The sequence below is a fragment of the Dreissena polymorpha genome, chromosome 2, assembly GCF_020536995.1.
Source record: "Dreissena polymorpha isolate Duluth1 chromosome 2, UMN_Dpol_1.0, whole genome shotgun sequence".
NCBI lineage: Eukaryota > Metazoa > Mollusca > Bivalvia > Myida > Dreissenidae > Dreissena > Dreissena polymorpha.
The window spans coordinates 73506596-73526976 of NC_068356.1; the positions used below are offsets into that span (position 1 = coordinate 73506596).

The following is a 20381-nucleotide window of genomic DNA, read 5'->3' on the forward strand; positions in this document are numbered from 1 at the left end:
AAGCTGAGAGGTATTGCTTAAATACATCCCAATCCAATATGGGATAATACTGTGAGTTGCATCCAACGCAAATAACTGAAAAAAACGTTTTGCAAACATCTCAATAAATATAAAAGCATTCCATGGTTTTCTTATTTCAATATGTCGTTCTGGCGTGCTGATGGTTTCGGAGAAGATCACAAACACGAAAGGCCGACATATATACAAGGCAGAATTAAAAAGGGCCAATGCTCAGACACCATATCAAACGGTGCGTTTTATAATACCTACATTTTCAAAATCGTACAGCATTACGGCATCATATGGCATGGGTAGGGTAAAGACGGATTCTGCTCTATCCCTGTCAACTTGAAGACGGCTTCTTCTTCGAGACGCTATACGCTGCTTTCAATGTCCCGTTAACGTACACTAAGGAAGTGCTCTGTATGTATACGAAGTTCGTATAATTATTAGATATCGTTGATAATTTAGTATTTGGGTAAAACAACTTAACAAGAAGGTGGTGTATTATTTTCCTTTTTTTAAGAGGATGAGAATACAATTACATTACAATTATATTATTTGTGATGACATTGACAGTGATGATGATGGTGCTGCTAAGGCTTCTGCTGATGTATGCAGATGATGATGAGTATAATGACGATGACGACGAGAAAGATGATGATGATGATGATGATTATGATGAAGATGATGATGATGATGATGATATGATGATGATAATTGTGTTGGTGATGATGATGATGATGATGATGATGATGATGATGATTGATGATGATGATGATGATGATGATGATCATGATCATGATGATGATGATGATGATGATGATAATGGTGTTGGTGATGATTGATGACGATGACGACGATGATGATGATAATGATGATGATGATGATGATGATGATGATCATGATGATGATGATGATGATGACGATGACGAGATGGCGATGGCGATGACGATGACGACGACGACGACGACGACGACGACGAGGATGATGATGATGATGATGATGATGATGATGGTGATGATGATGATGATGATGATGATGATGATGATGATGATGATGATGATGATGATGATGATGATGATGATGATGATGATGATGATGATGATGCATATACTGCTGCTGTTGTGTCTACTGAATGCTGATAACAAAATACAGACAGACAATTGATAAAAAATCAACACAAATATTGTTATTATACCTGATCAATATATACCGTTCCAAAGTCAAAGTACATAAGAGCTTCCCAGTTAGGTGGCAGGCAGCAGTAATTCGTCTCCGATGATGGGGCCAAGAGAGAAGGAAACGCTATTCCGAAAACACAAGAGCTGCATCCAGACAAAAGAACGAGTAGTAATTGTACCGAAAAATGCATGTCTTTTTATTTATTAATGCATTTATAGAATCTCTAGTATATACCGTATCTAATGTTACCCGTATCTGACCTTATGGACTTAATCGCGTATGTAAACAGTATGTATTATCTGTGGAAGGTCACATACTGGGTGATATGGCGGTTATTGGAGAACACTTCATTGCCAGGTGGTAATATATCCGTTGTCGTGGGCAGAAATACAATTATCAACATATCGAGTATCAGACTAGCTATAGTGACGCTGCGCTGATTAGTTCTTAATGAAATGCTATTGCATTATAACGATGCACACTATGACAAATGAATCTTATTATTCTTATCACTCTAATTATTCTACTGTTTTCTCATTGTTCTTTGTTTTTCTCCTTCTTCGTCTTAATGATCCCCCCCCCCCACTGAAAGAAGAGACAAAATAGGATCTAATCCCAAAGCAAAAAAAAGCTCAAAACCTATTAAAGAATACACTTGCGAGCTGTTTCACATACTCATAACATAAGTTGTCTCATTTACCTTAAGTCTAAATGATATTCAGTCGAATCATCGCATATTTTCTCGTGTAACATTTTCAACTGACAAGGACTTTAAATTGTTAAACGTCGAGTAACATCTTTAGTGGCGGAACATTTTACTTTTCCATTTCAACCAATTATACGATATTGCGGTAAATGCGTCAAGTTGTTCAACGCTTGCATGTAGAAAATCCCTACCAGTGTGTACTTTCATGCATTGCTCGTTTAAGAAAATACATAGGGATGTTAATAAAAAAATTATCTACTGATAACGTACCTGACTTTCATCATGTCACGAATTTTATTAAAATAAACTCAATAATTATTATCACAGTTACGCGATATTTTAAAATGGTTTACAACACCGCCTTTTCTAGAATAATATGGCATGGCATTCCTTTTTTTTACACGTAGTGCATGTCAATAAAGAAGTTAATATGAACAGCTCAAAGAACAGGGGCTTGTAAAATAGTTTAGACATTTCGCTGTCATGTAATTAAGCAGATATTGTGAGTTCTGTCATGCTTGGTGTTAATTGTTTCTGAATACGTTTTACTGAGTTTTGTGTTATAAGTTAAACGTATTTTCATTATATTATGTGAAATATATTATAAGTTGTTTTAAAATGACATCTTTGTATAATAAAAAACACTGTAAAGTAAAGCATGGTTGCATTTTTTCTCTCGCAGTTTATCGTTCTTGAATGCTTTGGAAATCATAGTGGAATGTTGCCGAAACAACGGGAGATAAACACGTTTGCCACGTCGGGTTTCAAATGCGCATGCGCGAAATTTATATCCTGTGAGATTCTGAAAGTGAGGATCTGACAAATTGATAATTTTTACGCCGATTAAGACTCATTAATAACCGATCCTTTTCAATTTATACTTTCAAAACACAATTCCTAAAATTATGTACAAAGTATTGTATTAATTTGTCAGGAACCCCAGGAGTCCATTGTTAAAAAAGGGTGTTGTTTTTGTCAACACCATCGATTAAAATCACCTGTCAAAAGTGTCATGATGGTTGTATCCGAATAAACGATGGCAGATGCTCACAATTTCAACTACGGCTGGCAAAATACACCTCCCGGAGTAACAGGTCAACCGCAGAGCTCAGCAGGTTGGCGTTCTGTATATCGTTGATTTTGTTGTGTTGGCTAAGTACACGTGTTTTCACACATTTGGAAATCACATTGTCATTTTAGTAATAGGCTTTAATGTAGAACTTATTCTTAAAATACTCTATATTTAATGCATTATAATTTGCTGACACCTTTCATTATAATTACATGGTCACTTGATATACCATTTCTATATACAAAGAAACAAGTTTCAATATATTAGAGAAAATGGCTTGTTAACATAAGGTTATGCAAGGTAAACTCATACATTTTACTGATGAAATTTGTTTGTTTTTATTATAAACAACTTTTGATCACTAAATCATTGTGTTTTAATAATAAGGTTATGATTTGTTTGGCATTATTTTAGATTTATTTATTTAAACAATTGTTGTTGTCCAGTGTTCTCCAGAAAAAATTTAGAAGTCAATTATATTTTCAAAGTACCTGGCAACTAAGCAATAAAACAGGTGCATTTGCACCTTTTCAATGTGAATGTGATAGGGCAAGTAGCAAGCATCTTGAATAAATGTAACTGGTTGAAATAGCTGTCTGCTTGTGCTTCCGGAGAACATTTGTCGTCACACTTGATATAATTCTCCACAAATGATTATTTTTGTTTATGAAGGTTCAACAGGTTCCGCACCTCCTTTTCAAGGCAGCATGATTAAGAATCCACAACCTGTGGCAAATGGTCCTAATGTGGGTCAGCCGCCGCAGATGTTCCAACCACCACCACCAGGTGTAAATGGCATGCCAAACAGCATCAGCACTAAACCAGTTCCCTCAACGACCTCCAGGGCCAGGAATTGGATTTTTTAATGGCACAAATGCTCCTCCGTCTGGACAGCTTAACCCACCACCACGGGCAGGGATGCCAGGAATTCAGGGACTGCCCCAGTTTCGACCCACTGTACCTTTGCAACAGAGACCACCACCTCCTGCAAGCCAGTCTGGCCCCATGGGATCTCCTAGTTTGGGGCCCCGCCCACCAGTGCCGTCAGCCTTTCAGCCCCCCGTGGGATCATTTTCTCAACCTGTGTCTCGGCCTCAAGGTATCTTCTTTATCTTTGTTTGTTTTCTTACACTTCAATGTTAACTTTAATTTAAGCAAGCTTGAATCATCAATGGATTGTGGCTTGCTATCAGTGTCCGACAAATCCGGAGCCCGGGGGCTACCGAAATTTTTCATCGGGCTACTGAAATTTTCCAGCTGAAGCCCGTCGGGCTACTATAAATCTATAAGAGCTGTAGCCTGGTTTATTGACAGACATACGTAGAATAAACACGCTGACCATGTGTTTCTACACCGTGAATTGCTATAATCTGATAACAAAGTGCAATCAATTATCTTATCAGTCACCGATCACTTGCGGTAATGTCGTAAACAGTAACAGGGTATTTTAATCATTCAATCAGAATCACATTTGTCGTCTGCTAATAATATAATGAGAGCCGGCTGGATAGTTGGCGCACATGATGCAACATCATTTCGCAGTTTGGAATTCTTTGTAAACCGCAACAATGAGTAAGAGCGACAACGTTTTTGATGTCGTTAAATATCCAACGCCGAACATTAAATAAATCAAAACAATAGCGGATTGTTCGAAACGGTAACGAAACCGAAAATGAATATTAATAACAACGCGGTTAACACCTGCTAATTAGTTTGCATTGTCAATTAATAATTGGATTGATCGACTGTTAACCAATAATCCCATATATGCCCAATTTATTTTTTTACACCAAATTATGGGAGGGTAATTATAGACGATGCGAGTCATAGACACAAACGTTTGAAATTTTCTAAAGTGTCAAATGAATTTCGGCATATGATTCTATTTAAAGATATGATGAAATAAGCTCCCAATCAGGACCGTTCAATTGCAACATGCGTAAATCACCTGCGACGGTTTGCACGCGTTGTGTACAGCTATTTTAGGTTACAAAATTCTACATTTAATAAATGAATTCTTTGTCCAGACAGGGACCTATACAAACGTATAGGTCCCTGGTCCAGATAAAAAGTGCGCAAAAATTGACATGGGTGTATTTATTTGTAAATAAATATTTCGTAGCGGGTACAACATTGAGATCATTTAATTTCCATTAAAAGTTTCGTTGTGAATTTCAACTAAAGTACTGGGGTATCTTGCAAAATATTTGGCATTGACATTTCCTCTTAATAAAATATAATGTAAACACGCTGTATTGTTACCGTTACACTGTAACAGTTCCTTCATTATTGAAACAATTATTGTATTGTATACTGACTGCACACTAATGTCGTAACATACGGATGCAATACGTAAATTCGGACAGAACCTTAAGTCGGACACAAGTAAATAAATGATTTAATACGCGTGATTTCTTGAAACTCGGTATTTGTTGTTAAAAAGGGCAATTGCATTGATTAACAACCATACGAGTCAATCGTATTGGTTATCTAAACGCTTTATTTACGTTTCCAACTTAATGTGCTGTCCGAATTTAAGTACACATACATGTGCACATATATGTAATATCTACATGTAATATATGATTTTCTTTGGTACATTTACATTTAAGTACACGGTGCCTGTACTGTAACATTTATTAATGATATTGACTGTGTACATCAGACTACTTGCGGTATTATGTATATGTATGTATACATATTATGTATTTATGTAAATGAAGAAATAAATAAAGATGAAAACCTGCATCTTATCATTTTGTAGGAAAATTTTATGGGCTACCAAATATTTTTATATTTACTGCTTGCTATGATTATGTTGGACGGCATGTTTTATTTGCATAATTATTGCATGCAAATGCTTTCCAAGTTTATTTATTTTTTTCTATCGTATTGAACAATTTACTTAGCTGTTTGAATTACTTTAGCATTAATAGAGTTTATCAATTAAAAACTTTTGGTTCATATATTCATAAGATACGTTTTATAAAAAAAATAGGTAACAAATAGTATATTTAATTTTAATTTCATAACCCAATTTTTAAATCAACAAATGTTCTTAAATGTAAGATCAATTAACAAGAACATGTTAATGCTCCAATTTTCAAGAGCTCCCAGACAGACCCAATGAATTGCCTGTACCATTTCATGGTCATGGCCAGTATAGCCACCAGATTGGCATGACCCTAACACCTGGATTAACACCCTCCAACTCAGGTCAGCAGTTTTGAGAAAGTCCATATGCTTTGTGCTGTTTTCTGTAGTGGTGCTTCTCTACTATATGTTAGGGAAAGATCTAGGATCACAAAAGGTGCCCTGCACTGTACAATAGGGGCATGGTGTAAACTGGACAAGCCTGTTATATATAAAATTGAGCAATTTGGCAATGGTGTTGCCTTATTTGAATTTCAAGTGGGAGTCAAGACCCACCTGCGTGTTATTGTCCCCTACCGGTGACTTATGGTTTGCCCTCTGTGCGTCCGTCTGTACGTCAGTCTGTCACACTTTTCTGGATTGTGCGATAACTTAAAAAATTCTTCATATTTTTTTTTATGAAACTTGAAACATGGGCAGATGGCAATACGGAGATTATGCATGTCATTTCATTGTGTTCCTACGTCAAGAATTCTGGTTGCTATGGCAACAAATAGACTAGAAATACTGCTGAAAATGGTGGATCCATCAGTGCCCCAGATAATTATTTGAGAAATAGGGTTTTCACCCATTGATTTTGAAAAATAGGGTGATTTCCTTCTTGAAATAGGGTGAAATGATTAATAAAAATGCATACCTTTATATCACTGATGTTTTACCTTTGTGGAAGATGCTCACTTGTATTGATTCAATAAAACTTTAAACTATCATAATTAACTTTAATAAACTGATGTTTCATAACATTTTTAATCATTGAAACTGTCCTTAATATAAACTTAAAACAAAAAAAATCGATAACACGAATGATCATTTGGCTCTTGCTTTCTTGGTTCGAAACAGTTTGCGATCGACTGATATTTTTGCGCAACAATAGCGGACGTCTTTCGACCTCTCTTAGATATTTGTATTTCGCATCGTTATAGAAACTGAAAGTACATGCGCTTTTTAAATACATGTACAATGAGCGACAGATAAAGTCAGATTAAAAACGCATGTATGTCGAGGAAAATAATTTGATCAGACGCTTTATTTAACTATGAAATCTAGAACGCAGAGAGTTTGAATAAAGCTTGACTGTTTTCATGCTCCGTCATCCAGGCGCTTGCTTAATAAAGACGCGTGACGATAATTATTTCAAAGAGAAAATACCGAAAATAAGCAAAGCATTTTCGATTGAAGCCATTGTGTCGTACGCATCGAATTTGACGAATTTGCGTACAAATCAAAATGGTTGCGTTTTCAATACGCATGTTATTGAATTTCTTTGCGTTTTTAGACATTTTAATAGGGTGAAAGACGCAGATACGCAGCTTATCTGGGGCACTGATCCATTCCTGCACACTTTTCTGGATCCTGCGATAACTTTAAAAGTTCTTCATATTTTTTCATGAAACTTTAAACATGGATAGATGGCAAATTGGCAATATGGACATTATCCTCGCCATTTAATTTTCTTCCTACGTCAAAAATTCTGGTTGCTATGGCAACAAATATATATTTTTAAAAATCTGACAATGGTGGAGCCGGTAGGGGACATAATTTTTTATATTGCTTGGCAATAGTCTTGTTAGATTCTGTGTTCTAACGGAGCGCATTATATTGGATTCACTCTAGATCTTTCCCTTTTACATGCATTCTTTAGCTGTCTATTTGTTTCATGGTACATGTATCATCCATTTACTAGGTCTTCTGATTTATTGTTAAAGCAGTGCTCAAGCTAAGATTAGAAAAGCGCAGGGTGCTCTATGTAAAAACGGCACATAAAGCATGCCCAGTCATTATACCCCTGCGGCATATTTTTTCAATATACCATGTATACATATGTATAATATTTCATATTACACGTATGTAAAATATTGTTCTGAATGAAACTGTTTTTCAATGTGAAAATAAAGTTAGTTAATAGAGTCAAAAAATCAAATATCTTGTTCTATGATGTAATCAGAACACAAAATGCATGATGGGTGTCCGAGGTGGCAGAGTGGGACCTTGTGGCCCCAGGGTGCTGCGCCCTTCTGTTTAGGCCTAGCTGGAGCACTGATTATAGAGTTTTCTCAGGGTGCTGTGTCATGTATAATGCTATGCTTGAATAACTTACTGTAAAGACACAAACACCATATCATTATTTTTAGCTCATCTATTTAAAAAAAAAAAGAGCTAGTATTGTCATCACCTTGGCGTCGGCGTCTGGTTAAGTTTTGCGTTTAGGTCCACTTTTCTCATAAAGTATCAAAGCTATTGCATTCAAACTTGGTTCACTTACTTACTATCATTAGGGGACTGGGCAGGCAAAATTAGATAACTCTGGCGTGCATTTTGACAGAATTATGTGCCCTTTTTATACTTAGAAAATTTCAAATTTGGTTAAGTTTTGTGTTTAGGTCCACTTTATTCCTTAAGTATCAAAGCTATTGCTTTCATACTTGCGACACTTACTAACTATTATAAAGGGACTATGCAGGCAAAGGTTTGTAAATCTGACTGGCATTTTGACCGAATTATGGCCTTTTATACTTAAAAAATTGAAAAATTTGTTAAGTTTTGTGTTTTGGTCCACTTTAGTCCTAAAGTATCATAGCTATTGCTGTCAGACTTGGAACACTCGCAAACTGTCATAAGGGAACTGTACAGGACAAGTTGTATAACACTGGTTGTCATTTTGACTTAGTATAAACTTTGAATATACATGTATATGGTTAAATTTTGTGTTAACATCCACTTTACTTCTAAAGTATCAAGGCTATTGCTTTCAAACTTCAAATACTTTAATACTATCATGAGAGTACTGTACCTGGCAAGTTGAATTTTACCTTGACCTTTGAATGACCTTGACTCAAGGTCAAATAATTAAATTTTGCTAAAATTGCCATGACTTCGTTACTTATGATCTGATTTGATTGATACTTTGACAAAAGAACTCTTACCTGAAATACTACAATACTCCACCCAAACCATGCCTCCCCCCCCAAAAAAAGTGATTTTTTGTCCTCATTTTTTTTTATTTTTGAAAGATCATCTTATAAATGACCACACCCTCACATTATACCGACCCCCCCCCCAATTATTTTTTAAACAAGGTTAAAAAAATATTTATTTATTTATTATTTTTTTCAAAGACGATCCAACTATCCCACCCAAGAATCCCCCCTCCCCCCCCCCCACCCCCCCCCCACCCCCGATTTTTTATTTTTTATAACTTTTTTTTTCATTTTTATTTCTTATTTTTGGACGATAATGTTATAAATGACCACATCCAGGGGCTTTCCCTGGCTCAAAAATTACTTTAGCCAAAGTCGCTTTGCTATGGAAAATTGTTCAATTTTTGGCTATTTTATGAATTTTAATGAAGAAAAAGTTGTAGCCAAATAGAATTTGATGTAGCCAAATCGGTCAATTTGTAGCCATAAGCTAATTTGGCAAATGGCAGAGTAAGCCCTGACACCCCCACACTATACACCCCTCTCCACCCCACCCCTCCATCTTTTTAGCGAGGCTGTTTTCGGAGAAAACCCAAGGTCTTGTCATAGCATGCTCGCCGTCCGGTGTCGTGCTTAAACCTTTACATTGGCTCTAAAATCAAAGTGCTTCCACCTACAACTTTGAAACTTCATATGTAGATGCACCTTGATGAGTTCTACAGGCCAAACCCATTTTGGGTCATTAGGTCAAAGGTCAAGGTCACTTTGACCTCTAAAAAAATCAAAAAAATCTGACTAGCTTTCGCAGCCGAGCGTGGCACCCGTTATGCGGTGCTGTTTGATTGAAGTATTGAGATAGGGCCCTTCACATTTAAAAAAAATATAGATGAGCGATCTGCACCCGCAAGGCGGTGCTCTTGTTTTTAAAATGTGTTTCTTATATCATTTAACATGTTTTATTTGTAAGCATTTTTTTAAAAACAATTTTAAATGGTTGTACATGATTCACAGTCAGTGTTACTGGGTTTATTGTCAGTTTTTATTAGTGAGCACTGAAATATCAATGATGTTATTATGCTTGTCAACTTGTGTCTTCTTAGTAGATTTCCAAATATATTACTGTTTTCTGTCATTTATTTGTACTTTCAAAATACTATGCACTTCCTTATATATTAAGCTACTACTAACCACTACTTGAAAAACCATGCAATCTTCAATATTGTTAGAGAAGTCCACCAATAAATTAAAAATCTTGGTGTCAAACAAATTATTTATTAGTATTTATCATATCCCTCTTGTTTGACTTCATTTAAAAAAGTAAGTCACTTACTTGGATTGTTTTCATAATTTGTCATCTATTATTAAGAAACTTGATAGTTTTATAAGTCGACTTTCATGTACCGGCATTAATAAGGTATTATGCCCCCTTTGAAGAAGAGGGGGTATATTGTTTTCCTGGATGTCGGTCGGTCTGTCGGTAGACCAGATCGTTTCCGATCAATAACTGGTCAATGGATTGACCGATTGGCTTGAAACTCCACATGTGCATTAGCTGTGAACAGTAGATGACCCCTATTGAAATTGGGTTCTCTAGGTCAAACGTCAAGGTCACTGTCACAATAAGTGTGAAAATCATTTCTGATAAATAACTTGTCAAAGAATTGACCGATTGGCTCGATACTTCACATGTGCATTGGCCTTGGACAGTAGATGACTTGTATTGAAATTGGGGTCACTAGATCAAAGGTCAAGGTCACTGTCACAATAAGTGTGAAAATCATTTCTGATCAATAACTTGTCAACAAATTGACCGAATGGCTTGATACTTTTCATGTGCATGGGCCTTAGACAGTAATTGACCCCTATAGAAATTGGGGTTACTAGGTCAAAGGTCAAGGTTATTGGTACAATAAGTGTGAAAATCGTTTCCGCTTAATAACAAAGGTCAAGGTCACTGTCTGAATAAGCATCAAAATCATTTCTGATCAATAACTTGTTAACCGATTAACTGATTGGCTTGATGCTTCTCATGCCGATTGGCCTTGGACAGTTTATGACCCCTTTTAAATTTGGGTCACTAGGTCAAAGGTCAAGGTCACTGTAACAATAAGTGTGAAAATTGTTTCAGATCAATAACTCATCTAGAAATTAACCGATTGGCTTGATACTTCACATGTGCATTTGCCTTGGACAGTAGATGACTCCTATTGAAACTGGGGTCACTAGTTCAAAGCCCTGTTTTGGGGAGGCATGCATGTACATGTATGTCTCCGATCGCGGAACTCTTGTTATAAATTGACTTGCATCTTCCTACTCATTTTTTATGCCCCCCTTCGAAGAAGAGGGGGTATATTGTTTTGCACATGTCGGTCCGTCCGTCCGTATGTCCATCCACGAGAACGCTTATGCCTATGATCATGAAATTTCATAGGTACATTGATCATGACTGGCAGATGACCCCTATTGAATTTGAGGTCACTAGGTCAAAGGTCAAGGTCACAGTGACTCGTTCTTGGATGCAGTTTAGGACCACATTTGCAGATTATATTATGTACTGGTGTCGTGGGGTCTCTGTCCCCACCAGATGGTTTCCGGATGATAACTCAAGAACGCTTACGCCTAGGTTCATGAAACTTCATAGGTACAATGATCATGACTGGCAGATGACCCCTATTGATTTTCAGGTCACTAGGTCAAAGGTCAAGGTCACAGTGACAAAAAATGTAATCACACAATGGCTGCCACTACAACTGACAGCCCATATGGGGGGCATGCATGTTTTACAAACAGCCCTTGTTCAAGTTTTGTCTTATTCATACATACATCTTACCACATTATTTTGTTCTTATGTATAAATTACTCATTTTTTCATTGGTCATCCTAGCCCCAATTGTTTGGGAGAAGTCACATCTGCTTTTAGAAATTAAAGATAATTGACCCTACTTTTGCTGTATTTAACGAAAAGTTTAATTATTGAGTGTAACCTATTAACCTAGTGATTATTAGCATATCTGTCATTTGAATGCAAAACTATTAAATGTGCATTGCAGGTCTTGCTACAGTATTGCTATTGGAAGGTTTGCCATTTTGATTTTGCTATGATCTGATCAGAGTGGGATAACATTTTCCTTAGATGGAAAATAACGCCCATTTTGACCTCTAGAATGACCCTTGATTCTTTATTCATTACTTGTCTACCTGAGGTTTTTCAATTGCCATATTTTGCCATATAACTATGGAAATTAATTTACGTTTATTTCTTAAGCTGGTAACTTGAATTCTTAGACAGTAACACTGGAATACTAAGCTAAGAATGTAGCAACACCAACCAAGTATCAATTATATGTCCATGTTCAATAAATTATGTTGCAATTGTTTCTTATGTGGGTTGGCAGTTGGGTATTTAAAATGTGTAGTCTCATAAGCTATATATTAATTTTGTGGTATATATTTTTATGCCCCCGGTAGGGTGGCATATAGCAGTTGAACTGTCCGTCAGTCTGTCTGTCCGTCCGAAAACTTTTACATTGCCCATAACTTTTGCAATATTGAAGACAGCAACTTGATATTTGGCATGCATGTGTATCTCTTAGAGCTGCACATTTTGAGTGGTGTAAGGTCAAGGTCAAAGTCATCCTTCAAGATCAAAGGTCAAATATATGGCTTCAAAGTGGCGCAGTAGGGGACCATTGTGTTTCTGACAAACACGTCTCTTGTTTTCATGATGTTATTGATGTTTTGGATGAAAAGGCACATACTTTGAATCTCTCCATATGCTTGTAGAAAGTACATGTACATGTAAATTATAATTTAAAAGGTTTAGCAATCCATGTAGAAATTATGCGGTGTTGAAATGCTTCAATTTCATTGTGTATATCAATATTGTTGCTCAGTTTGACCCATTAATGCCATGTCATTTTTCCCTTGTTTAGGTCCTCCCTCCCAGCGGTCGTCTCGTACTAACTCACCAGCTGTCCTTAGCCAGCAGAGTCTAGATGCACTCGAAGGACAGTTCAGAGGAACACCTGGTAAAAACATGTTAAGAACTGTGGTCTTACTTGAAAAGGATTGTATTTAGCTTAACTGTTGTAAAAGAAACTTTAAATATACATGTAACAGGATTTATTGTAGCCAAGTCCCAGCCAATGGCATCTTTGTTTTGATATCATAAGAAGTGTACTTTTTATGCCCACCCCCCCCCCCCCCCCCCCCCCCCCCCGAAGGGCATATAGTGATCGCACTGTCGGTCTGTTCATCTGTCAGTCTGTGCGTCTGTCTTTCCTTCACACTTAGGTTTAAAAAAATGCTCATAACTTCTATGTCGCTTCAGATGTAACATTCATATTTGGTATGCATGTATAAATGGACAAGGCCTTTCCATACGCACCCACATTTTGACCCTTTGACCTTGAACTTAGGGTCCGTGTTTAGGTTTCGAAAAATGTGTTTAGGTTTAGAAAAATGCTCATAACTTCTATCAAAGTGTTTATGGTGGGCATATGTCATCCTATGGAGACAGCTCTTGTGTATTTTTTTTAAAGATACACTTGTATGTGCAAGTAAAATATTGATAATGTAAGTGATATTGAACCAAAATTATATTGTGTTAGATGATAGGGGTCATGGTGTCATAAACTGTTCCATGGGCGTAAAATTCGAATTGGCAACAAAAATCTTGACTAGGAAGAATATGTTATGCAAAATACACGTACTTTCTCTATCAGGTGATCTCCTTTTCAGATCAATTGCACCTTTCTTTTGAAAAATGTGCATTATTTAGACATTTTTTTTCATAAGATACAAAAAAGCTTGATTTGTACAATTTATTTGGAGATTTTTTTTGTAGTGGTGCCTATCAAAAACGTGATAGTTTGGGAGACCAGATTTTGTAGGCTGTAAATCCTGTAGGGGAAGTGGATGTTTACACATTTTTTAGGACCTTTTGTGTATGTTGTGCTGCTCATATCAAAGCATTTACAGACAACATATTCTGTTTTGAAATATAATTTAGACAAACAAAAAAGAAATATGGCACTCAACATTTAGGACAAACTAAGAAATACCAGTATTTTAATATACAATATACAACCCGTGCACTTGTATGGACAAAGTATTGTGTATGTTTCAGACCAGGAGCAGTTGGGCCCAGGTGAACAACAGTCACTGCCCCAGAGCCAGTCTGAGCCCCTAGTCACACAGTGGCAGCCAGGTTTGACTACTGGGGTTGGATTCTCTCCAGCATCCCAGCCAAATATGACAGCCATACCGAGACCAGTTGGTCCTCCTTCTTCAATGCAACAAACTCCACATAATGTACAGCCTCCAATGTCTGCTCCAGGTCAGAGGCCTGGGATTCCCCCATTATCAGGGCAGGGAATGCAGCCACAAGGGATGTCTGGCCAGACACAACCAGGGTTTGGTCCTCCTACATCAGCACCCAATAGCCAACCTGCTGTTTTTCCACCAGCCCCTATAAACCAAGTGCCTGGCTTTCCCCCACAAGCGATGTCATCTACAACTCAAGGGCCTCAGATTCCAACTCAGCCACAGGTTCCTGGATTTGGACCTACTGCATCAACTAAGCATGCAGGATTTCCTCCACAGCCCCAACTATCTACCAGTCAAGTTCAAGGATTTTCCCCACAACCCCAGTTGTCAACCAGCCAAGTTGCAGGATTTCCCCCACAACCCCAGTTGTCAACCAGTCAAGTTGCAGGATTTCCCCCACAACCCCAGTTGTCAACCAGTCAAGTTGCAGGATTTCCTCCTCGGCCACAGTCTTCTATACAGAGACCTGGATTTCCCCCAACTCCACCATCATTAGCCACTCAAAGACCAGGATTTCCTCCACCCCCTCAGTCCTCAGCGAATCAAGTTCCAGGATTTCCTCCTCAGCCCCAGTTTCCAGCCAATCAGAGACCAGGATTTCCTCCTCAGAACCAGTTTATGGCCAATCAGAGACCAGGATTTACTCCACCACCACAGTCATCAGCCAATCAGGTGTCAGGATTTCCTCCACCGCCACAGCCATCAGCCAATCAAGTTCCAGGATATCCTCCACCACCACAGTCATCAGCCAATCAAGTTCCAGGATTTCCTCCACCGCCACAGCCATCAGTCAATCAAGTTCCAGGATATCCTCCACCACCACAGTCATCAGCCAATCAAGTTCCAGGATTTCCTCCACAACCTCAGACTTTAACCAACCAGAGACTGGGATATCCTCCACCACCGCAGACCAATCAGCAGCCTGGCTTTACAACAACCAATCAGCAACCTTCTTTTGAAAACACAGCTTCTGGTGCTCAACAGTATGGGAAAAATGTTCAAGACTATGTCAACAAACCTTTAACAGCAAACTTCAATAATATGTCTTTACAGGTAAATATTTAGTTTTACTTGTGCATAATATGCAAGCTTTCCGTCATATTTTTAAAAATATTGCTGCACTTAACAGTCACATTATCACCATATAAGATTAAAAGGTACAGGTACTATTTATATTACCACAAAAGTGTTGTAAATATTTCATTAACAAATTAAGGATATTTTGTAACTGTATATTATCAGGCATTGGCATGATTAATAAATATTACTGTATTATTGTATTTTTTTAATGCTTATGAAATATTAAAATAAATAATTTCATTTCAGGGAAGTCAGTGTATTGATTTATTACAACAGAAGAAGTTGTTACCGCCTGATGGGGTACCAGTTCCCAAACCTGCGATACCAAATGATTCACGAAATGTGAACTGCAATCCTGAGTATGTCTGTATTAATGTTTGTATGTTGATGTTTTGGTTTAAACAACTTGATTGATTGAAAAGTATTTGATAAAACATTTTTTTGCATTCATATTGATTGATGGATATTTTATATGACACGATTTTATTCATATTTGATACCCCTTATTACTCTGTAAAGGGGGATTTACTAGCATTATCAGTGATTTCTTTACGTCTGTCTGTCCTTTATTCTGTCTTTTAAAATAAACTTGTCTGCAAGCCTCTTCTACACTTTTTAACATTCAACAACAATCAAACTTGCAGGTATTTTTGGTTTTATTCAAAGTTTTGCATGGGTGGTTCCTATCATCTTTCAGTCAAAAAAGTTTTCACCCTTCTTTGACTATTTGACTTAGACTTTCTGTTACATTATGATTGTTTCTATGTACATCATTTCCAAAAGTTTTGGAACTTTGCAACTACATCATCAAGATTTGGCGGGGGAGGGGGACGTCATTTCTGTATGATTATTTATAGTTGGATTTTTTTATAAGATAACATTTTTCAACTTAGTGTTTTTTTATGCTCCCCCAAAAATTGTTTGGGGGAGCATATAGTCGCCGCTTCGTCTGTCCGTGCAAAATTTTTGTCCGGGCTATTTCTCAGCAATTAATGACCGGAATTCAATTAAACTTTATGGGAAGCTTCACTACCAAGAGGAGATGTGCATATTATCAGCCGGTTCTGGTCGGATGATTTTTCACAGAGTTATGGCCCTTTGAAATTTTCCATTAACTACATACATATAGTGCAATTCTTGTCCGGGCTATTTCTCAGCAACTACTGACTGGAATTCAATGAAACTTTGTGGGAAGCTTCACTACCAAGAGGAGATGTCCATAATATCAGCCGGTTCTCATCGGATGATTTTTCACAGAGTTATGACCCTTTGAAATTTTCCATTGTACATATAGTGCAATTCTTGTCCGAGCTATTTCTCAGCAACTTATTACGGGAATTCAATGAAACTTTATGGGAAGCTTCTCTACCAACACGAGATATGCATATTATCAGCCGGTAATGGTCGGATGATTTTTCACAGAGTTATGGCCCTTTGAAATTTTCTATAAACTGTACATATAGTACAATTCTTGTCCAGGCTATTTCTCCCCAACTACTGACTGGAATTCAATGAAGCTTTATGGGAAGCTTAACTACCTTGAGGAGATGCGCATGATATTTGTGGGTTCTGGTTAGATGATTTATTTAGAAAGTTATGGCCCTTTGAAATTTTTAAGTTGCTAGACCATCCATCGTATTATTTTGTCCAAAGTTATGCCCCTCAAGACATTTCCTTTTATCTGGATTTATTGTGCAATATTGTGACAAAAAAAACAACTTTGGGGAGCATCATCCCTCTCCGACGGTTTCTTGTTTTACTTGGTGTGGAAATTTTAAATATTCTGGGAAAATATTTAAATTGCAAATATAAAGACTGTGGAACTTAAATATTGTGTGATGAGCTAAAATATTTAGAAAAATTGTTAGAAAATGTTACCAGAATGTTTTGTGATGCTAGATATTTCCCAATGTATCATGTATAATGTTGTTTAATATTTTACTTTCTTCAGGGTGTTTCGATGCACACTAAACTGCATACCCCAAACTTCAGCATTGTTGAACAAGTCCCGCTTGCCTCTAGGAATATTGATTCACCCATTCAAAGATTTATCGGTAAGTTGCATGTTTTGTAACAACTGTATGTTTATACCTTTCAAACAAAGATTGCAATTTATTTGTTTGCTGGTCATTTAGTGGATTTAGAACTCTGAAAAAAAGTTGTTTAGCTAATTGATGCCACATTTCTGAAGCAATCAAATTGAAACTTAATTGTGATATGTCATATTTGCATAAAAATGGTTTGTTATGTATTGAATTCATGCAATTTCTTATATCTCAAGTGTTGCATAAAAAAAAGAAATACTACAGTGTGCAGTTTTTGTGAAGACCGCTTATGGAAACCTCAAAGACAAAACAGCAGTAAGAATTAACATGTGTACGTTCACGGGTCAGTCGGAGCTGGAAAATTGGTCATTCATTATGATTTATTAAAAAACATCAGCTAATGACAAATAATCATTTTACAAGACGACATGTTGTGTTCCTTCCTCAAAGGTCAAGATCATACTTAAAGATGATCAGATCAAAGGTCAAATGTATTTTAAAACATCTTGTTGGGATATAAACCTCATCAGTCATCATCCAATATGAGGTGTAACTTCAGTGTTCATGGTGCAATTTTAAGATAACTTTACAAAAATGTGCACCATGGCATGTCACCTCTTGAGAGCAAAGGTAGAGGCACTATAGAGCAAAGGTCAAACTCACACTTAAGGCCATAGACCAAACATGTGATTGTTGCTGCTTGTTCATTAATTGCAAGTATTATTGACAATAGGCACAACATTTTAACAACAAGCACTGAGCTATTCTGTGTGTAATAATTGAGTCTTGTTCTGAGAAAACTAGGCATAATCCATGTGCGTAAAGTGTCGTCCCAGATTAGCCTGTGCAGTTCGCACAGGCTAATCATGGACAACACTTTCCGCATTTATGACATTTTTCGTTTAAATAAAGTATCTTCTTAGCAAAAATCTAATTTAGGCGGAAAGTGTCATCCCTGATTAGCCTGTGTGGACTGCACAGGCTAATCTGGGACAACACTTTACGCACATGCATTATGTCCAGTTTTCTCAGAACAAGGCTCAATTGATTGTACATTGTATAAGGTATGTTTGCAGCAACTGCCTGTCATACAGTCGAGTGTGATAGTTCGATGTCGCTCCTGTCGCACATATATCAATCCCTACGTGCAGTTTGGGGACAGCAGAAAGTGGAAATGTAACCTGTGTTATAGGGTTAATGAATGTAAGTATTGTTTAGATATTTTCATAATTTAAAAGCATGGAAGGCCGGTTTGAGTGACACCCATTATTTAGTTTGTGTGCTGTACTAGTAAATGTTTTGGAAGAAAAACTTAAATACAATTTTAGTTTCAAGCGTGTTTGAATTTGGACATAAAGACAGTTATATAGCCTAGAAATAGTATGCTGCTTGCAAGACAGCGTTAACATTAAGAATAAATTGAAATAACAATTTGCATGCATAATGACATAACATGATGCATTCAATTTTGACAGTTTGAGTGACACAGGAAAGTACCAAAAACTTGGTGTGTTTCTACTTACAGTGCCGGATGAGTTTTCATTTGACCCAGTTACCAAATCATACGGTGACCCACAGCGTAGGCCAGAAGTGAGATCAGCGACTATAGAGTTTATTGCCCCTTCAGAATACATGGTATGTGTGTGACAGATAGGGTGGGGCATACACCTTTTATATATACTGGTTATCAAACCTGATGTAAGTTTTTCTCAACATGCAATCAAGTTCTTTAATCATTAAGACTTTATTATTTTAATTTAATACTTTATTTATGAAAAAGAGATGAGAAAAGTAGCATTCTTAGCTTTTTCAAGAAAAAAGCCGAATCTTAGATTGACTTCAGCTAAGATAGCAAATGCTTTCTATTTTAGTTGCGGCCGCCCCAACCTGCTGTATATTTGTACTTATTAGATGTGTCCTTCAATGCAATAGAAACTGGTGAGTGATTTCATGTGTTACATATTTTGTTTTAGTTTCAATGTACTTCAATGTCGATTGCTTACACATTTAAGAAGGTAATGAAAAAAATAACAAATAAATTTACAGTGATTGAATCAATTCAAAATAAATTGCAAATATTTTAATAACATATGCAAAGTATGTTGAATAATATTCCATAAACAGTCATGTATTTACTAGCTTTGACGTGAATGTCTTCTGCTCAATGTTTTATCACATTCAGTTGAAATGGTTTATATAATATGAAATAAACATTATATATTATCTGTAGTGGACGTGGAAAAGGGTTTAAAATATACATAAATGATATTCATAATGATCAAACAAAATTACTATACATTGTAAATTTTCCTTTCCAGGTTATCTGTCCATGTTCTGTGAGACTTTACTGGAGGCCTTAGACCGTATTCCTGGAGATACGCGAACTCAGCTAGGCTTCATTGCGTACGACAGTGCTGTTCACTTCTTTAACCTGGCCGAGGGCCTTTCACAACCCCAGATGCTCACTGTGTCGGATGTAGATGGTAAATAACCCATGTCATGCCAAAATGAGGGCTAGGACTTATCCGACTAGAATACCTCAAGATATGCCTCTGCATTCGTATACTGTGGATAAGGAATAATAATTTAAGGAAAGTTTTCGTGACTTTATATCCATTGGTCTGGACCTACACTGGCCACATATGGCATATTACCCATTTAGCTCCATGCAGCTCAAATTTTACTTTCCACTTTTTATGTCCCCCACTATAGTAGTGGGGGACATATTGTTTTTGCCCTGTCTGTCTGTTGGTCTGTTGGTCTTTTTGGGCCAACTTTAACATTTTGCAATAACTTTTGCTATATTGAAGATAGCAACTTCATATTTGGCATGCATGTCTATCTCATGAAGCTGCACATTTTGAGTGGTGAAAGGTCAAGGTCATCCTTCAAGG

The 20381-nt window shown here is 36.8% G+C and overlaps 1 protein-coding gene across 2 annotated transcripts in view; it reads left to right on the top strand.

The window, feature by feature from the left end:
* Positions 1-2813: 2813 nt before the first annotated feature.
* Positions 2814-20381, top strand: part of LOC127867605 (protein transport protein Sec24A-like) — a 38283-nt gene continuing 20715 nt past the window's right edge. Inside the window, exons 1-11 of one of the 2 annotated variants that reach the window (XM_052408891.1) lie at positions 2814-3006; positions 3636-4062; positions 6072-6179; positions 12967-13062; positions 14163-15415; positions 15689-15801; positions 17394-17496; positions 18564-18690; positions 19013-19122; positions 19359-19425; positions 19806-19970. In XM_052408891.1, coding sequence (XP_052264851.1) covers positions 3756-4062; positions 6072-6179; positions 12967-13062; positions 14163-15415; positions 15689-15801; positions 17394-17496; positions 18564-18690; positions 19013-19122; positions 19359-19425; positions 19806-19970 — 2449 coding nt within the window. In that variant the 5' untranslated portion in view covers positions 2814-3006; positions 3636-3755. The remainder of the gene's footprint in view (positions 3007-3635; positions 4063-6071; positions 6180-12966; positions 13063-14162; positions 15416-15688; positions 15802-17393; positions 17497-18563; positions 18691-19012; positions 19123-19358; positions 19426-19805; positions 19971-20381) is intronic. The other variant, XM_052408892.1, reaches the window with a different exon arrangement.